General features: G+C 36.1%; 1 protein-coding gene and 1 non-coding gene across 5 annotated transcripts; both read right to left on the minus strand.

Annotated features, from left to right (window-relative positions):
- Positions 1-225: 225 nt before the first annotated feature.
- Positions 226-5,094, minus strand: LOC126733227 (pentatricopeptide repeat-containing protein At4g39620, chloroplastic). Of its 4 annotated transcripts, none has more exons than XM_050436443.1 (4): positions 4,653-5,094; positions 2,564-3,903; positions 841-930; positions 226-510 (listed from the first exon to the last, which is right to left on the minus strand). In XM_050436443.1, exons 1-2 carry the CDS (start codon positions 5,016-5,018, stop codon positions 2,698-2,700), a joined length of 1,572 nt encoding a protein of 523 aa, XP_050292400.1. In that variant the 5' UTR covers positions 5,019-5,094; the 3' UTR covers positions 226-510; positions 841-930; positions 2,564-2,697. The 4 variants fall into 4 exon arrangements, with proteins under 4 accessions (XP_050292400.1, XP_050292401.1, XP_050292402.1 ...); XM_050436444.1 differs by having other exon boundaries at positions 841-937; XM_050436445.1 differs by having other exon boundaries at positions 2,564-3,861; positions 4,653-5,092.
- A 188-nt stretch (positions 5,095-5,282) lies between these two features.
- Positions 5,283-5,354, minus strand: TRNAW-CCA (transfer RNA tryptophan (anticodon CCA)). Its single transcript has one exon. It is a non-coding gene; the product is annotated as a tRNA-Trp (tRNA).

The following is a 5,354-nucleotide window of genomic DNA, read 5'->3' on the forward strand; positions in this document are numbered from 1 at the left end:
AGACGGTAAAAAATACTAACCATAAACCCCTTACATCTTATCCTCTATCACTTGTTGCCAAAGAGCATCCCTTTCAAGCCCAAATCTCCACAAGCATTTCCCTAATAAAGTTTCATTAAAAAGTCTCAAATTCCTAATCCCCAAACCACCTGAAGAAAGTTGAGCACAAACAATAGCCCGTTTAACCAGATGAGACACATGAACATTGATGAAGGAAGTGTCAAATAAAACAAATTAAAAATTTTATTTGGGGAAATTTTTTATGTAGATTTCAATAAGACATTAACTGGATATATACTCATTTGAATAATTCAACATACAAATTCTAATGAATCATAGTTACAATGTACAATACATAGAAGCAGCACCTTGGCAGTCTAGCAGTGTTACCATCAATTAAGAACCAACAGCAAAAAAATCAATTGAGATGTCCCATTTTTCTGATAAATAGTAGCAACAATTAGCTTTTCTGTGCAAGTTTAGGTCTTCCAATGGCAGCTGAGAATTGTCCTGCAGTCATTCGCATATATGAGGACCATAAAGATACAGTTATCTACAGCTCTATCCAAAGAGGAAAGACATTCTTAAAAAGGATGATGAATAGTCTAGACTAACATGAACATAAAAGTTAAAACTGTAGTCATCTAATTGAACTTAGTGCGCGAGAATGAATTCCTCCCTGCATTCATCAGATATTTGGAACCTTGCTCCTTTGTTCCTCCCTGTATTCCTTTTTATATGTAATTCTTTTTTCTTTTTTTTTTTTGGTTGTTGTAATTCTTTTTATGCTTCTTTGTGGTTGTCATGAAATTGTATTTTTTCAATAAAAATTATTCTTACCTATCAAAAAAAGCATGTGTCCCAAGCTGAGCAGTTCTTCAGTAATTTTGCCTTCACAGTTGGCTGGTAATTGATATCACCAACAAAATCCTGTCACCTAGGAACCACACTTCAGTTGTTGCATCTTTACCGAATGATTATAATATCGGATCATCGACAATTTCCAGAGGAACTAAGGTTTTGGGGGAACTAACTAATCACCCCAAAATTTCATACTCAAAGTTAGTTGGTGGGAATGCTGGGACAAGGCTCACTAGAGTAGATTTCATTTATTTATTTATTTTTGATCAATACGAGCACACAAGACAGAAGAAGCTGCTTTCCAAGGTTACCTTCATTTTCTTATTTACATATTTATTACCAAAGGGATACCCTTGATTGCAAATAAATAATCATCAAGAAGAAAACCAAGTCTAGAAAATGTTTAGCGTATTTGACTAATTAGTAAGAATAGATTTTGTTTGCTTTAACATCTGGAGGAAAAATGGAATCAATGAAGCAAGGTTCTGTTAACACACCCAATCTTGATTTAGTTTGGTTTGTTGCTAGACAGAGAGAATGCAAGAAGGAAGAGAGAAAAATAAGGGGGGCAGGGGGTGCATTATGGATGTAGGGTGGAACTAAGATCTCTCTCTCTCTCTCTCTCTCTCCCCCCAATTTACTATATCACATTATCATGATTACAATATGAATATCAGTTTCACTAACTATCAAATGAGTAATGAAAAATGATATTTATGTGGAAGTGCAGAGTACCCAAAAAAGGGTAAAACATATGATGAAGGGGTGAAAAAGTGGTACATTACCCAATGTAAGATAAATATTCTATACATAAATCATAACTGTCAAACAAAAGTAACTATTTGAGTTAATTGATATGAAAAGGTGTTCCATGAACAAACCAAAATCTGGCCGGGCTCCAAGTATAAGCTACGGAATTTTGTCACAAGTGACTATAGCATTCCTAGAAAAAGTTACAAAGAGCGCATTTGGATGTGCTTTGTTGAATGCTTATTTACTAAAAATCCTAATGTAAACAGAGGGGAGAAAGTCCTTTTTGGTGTGTGGCCTGCCAAAATATGCTCAAAAAGCCCAAAATTGCCAAATGCATACTAAAATCTTTAGCAATAAGCAGTGTTTTTATAACTCAATCCTTGCATGTGTAGTTGGTAATTCTAAAATTATGCAATAGTGCAAAGAGTTGTGAATTGAACATTCAATAGTATAATCAACTTTCCTTTTTTTTGGCAGCCAATTTAATTTACCTTTTTTTCTGCCCCAAAATCTATTATGTTCCAGTCTCTCAGTGCAGAGTCAAACTCATTCATAATATTTTAGATTCCCAGATTTTTCCTAAGCCTCATTGTTGCCACCAGACTCCACAACTTCCCACAGTACTCATAATATTTTTTGGATTTTCATTATCATTCCTAGATCTAACAACTTCAGAATTATTAAATTAAGAACTATGTAATTGGGTGAGGGTCAACACATAAGACAAAAAAGTCAATAAACGTAAGTTAATGGCAAAAGGGAAGCCCTAGAGAAAGAAAAAAAAAAAAAAAAAAAACTCTGGAGGCAGAAATTAATAATAGCAACTGCAAAAAAAAAGTTTTGAAACCAAAATAAAAACATTATAAGAACGTTTTACAAAAGGGAAGAAGGATTGGCATATACAAGGATACAATGATAAAGAATGAAAGAATAGGCAAGATATACATACCACATAAGTCAGAAGTTCAGTAATATGGTGGCTATGCCTTCCAACATCCCTTTGTCATGCAAGCTTTTCTTTGAATCAGATTTATTGACGAACAACCAGAAGAATAGACAAACCAAGTTAGCAATTTTTTCCACCTAAGTTTTTGCACTATCCTGTTTCCTGCTGACATCAGCTGTGGTACTAGCTGACACCCTTTGTAGTGAGGGAACTCTATTTTTAGCTTGATGAGTGACTTTAGACTCAGCACTTGCTGGTACAGACCCAAAAGCTCCCAAAGCCTCCAAGAAAAACCTCTTATTAGGGACAATGCCATCCCTGTCCATATTCTTCAGCAATTTCTGTAAAAGCTCCTTCGTGTTGGCTTTAGTGTAAGCCTTATAAAGAAGTTTATATGTTGATGAATTTGGAATTACACCTATACCTTTTGCATTCTCAAAAAGCATATTGGCTTCCATGGGCAAACCATTCATACAGTAAACATCAAGCATGACATTAAGGGTTGAAACTTTCATTCCCTTCCCAGATTGAACCATTCCATCAAATATTTCCCTAGCCCTAGAAACACAGTCACAAAATCCATACATCAGTATAAGACTCTCACAGGTGATGAAGCTTGGGGTATATCCCATATCCCTCATCTTTTGGAAGACATATTCTGCTTTCTCCCTAAGTCGTGCCTTCCCATAATTAATTATCATTGAATTAAATGTCGGCAGTGTTGGTCTTTCCTTGGAGCGCAATAAGCTCTTGAACACTTGTTCCATCTTATTAAATTCTTGCTTTTTTCCATATGAATCAATGAGCAAATTAAAAGTGATAATATCGGGCTTACATTGATTACTTTTCATGCGAGAAAGCACAGATTCCATTTCTCTGATCATCCCATTTTTCCCATATGCATCCATCACACCATTATAAGTATAGATATCAGGGGAAATAATGCTCCCATCAAGATCTTTAAACAAAGCATTAACTCGTTCTACATTTCGAGCTTGAGCAAAAGCTCTCAAAAGAATGTTGTATGTCACAATGCTGGGTTTACACCACTCAATTCCCTTCATCTTTTCAAAGTACCCAATAGCTTTGTCCAAAGCCTTTGCTTTATCTCGTGAGTGAAGATGGGCTGTGATGAGTGCATTATATACAGAAGTGTCAGCCCGGCAGCCGCTATTACGCATCTCAGAGAAGAGCCACATGGCCATCCGAGTTTGGCCCTTCTTTCCCATAACCGATATTAATTTTGAATAAACACCATTATCAGCGACATACCATCGTTGTTTCTGCATCCATCTGAACACCTGAATGTGGTATTTGAAAGTGAAGCAACTCAACAAATGTGTCTACAAACATTAAGACCAACATTGTAACCAATGTATCTTAGTTCCAGTTTGTTTTACATGAAGTTCACTTAATTCTAGCTAACGTATCTTTGAAAATAAAAAAGAAAAAAAGTTACCTAGCTATAATGAAAGTATTTAGAGTATCACTCAAATCGCTGCATCATATAGCATTGGTCTAATCAAAGAGATTAAAACAGTGACCCAATGGTTTTGAACTAGGAATATTTAATATAGTATGACAACCAAATACACAACTCACACAGTTCAAATAAGTTCCTGTATAGAATGGCTCTACAAAATTCATAAACTTTAACTAAGAAAGAACACTTAAACTTGATAGATTTTGCTATTGAACCAAAAAGAAAGAAAACCACAAAGAGTATAAACTTGTTTGAATAATGGTTAAATGATTAAATTCACAATTCCCTAATGGCTTAAGCTTTTTGAGTCAACTGGTAATTTATCATCGTATTAATTAAAGTCCTATTTTCAAACTCCATCTCCACTTGATTCACAATTTCCTAATGGCTTAAACTTCTGAGACAACTGGTAATTTATCATTGAACCAAAGTCCTATATTCAAACTCCGTCTCCACTCTACCTTAACCCTTTTTTAAAAGGTTTTGGGGGCAATTGGCACCATACAGATAAGCTCAATCCTAACCATGTTACAATACAAGCCTAAATTTGAAACACCCAGAAGCTAAAATAGTTGAAAAATCACATAAGAGAGCATTATAGAAGCAAACCTCAAGGCATTGAAGCCACTTGTCACTCTTGCCAAGCTGTTCAAAAAGAAGAAAACAGTGCTCAGTTCTCACAACTTTGACGTACTTGTTCAGTGTCTTCAACAGTGGCTCTTTCTCATTCATATTCCTCATCATCACTCGGACCAGCTCTTCAGTCTCGGACTTGTCGGGCATTGGACCCGGGTTTCTCTTGGGTCGGGTCGAAGCGCAGGATATGCGGGTCATGGGCCTGTACCGAAGAGAACGATTGGGTAGTGGAAGACATGGTTGTGTGAAGGTGAGGGTGTGGGTGTAATATTGTGAGGAATGAAGGGTGAATGAGGAGGAGGAGGGTTGGAGAGAGTGAGAGGAGAGATTTTGGAACATTGGGTTTGGTGGTTTTGCTGCGAGACTGAGAAGTGAGAACTGGACGTTTGGGGTTCGGTAATTTTGGGGGGATTTGGGACTTGGATGGTAAATATGGAGAATAGATGGGGAGTTAAAGGAAAATACAAAGAGTTTAGTGATAAAAGTTAAAAGGTAAAAAAAAAAAGATTTGGGACTTGGATGGTAAATATGGAGAGTTTCGTTTCGTTTCAAAAGAATTTAAAAAAATAAAATAAAAATTGAATAGTTCGAAAAACATAAAACTGAACCTGACGTGAATCGAACACGCAACCTTCTGATCTGGAGTCAGACGCGCTACCATTGCGCCACAGATCC

Source organism: Quercus robur, chromosome 6 (assembly GCF_932294415.1).
Source record: "Quercus robur chromosome 6, dhQueRobu3.1, whole genome shotgun sequence".
Lineage (NCBI taxonomy): Eukaryota > Viridiplantae > Streptophyta > Magnoliopsida > Fagales > Fagaceae > Quercus > Quercus robur.

Coding starts and splice junctions, on each gene's coding strand:
- LOC126733227 (XM_050436443.1), bottom strand. CDS start 5,018: ATGTTCCAAAATCTCTCCTCTCACTCTCTCCAACCCTCCTCCTCCTCA. Junction 3,904..4,652: donor AGTGGCTTCAATGCCTTGAG/GTTTGCTTCTAT, acceptor TAATGTTTGTAG/ACACATTTGTTGAGTTGCTT.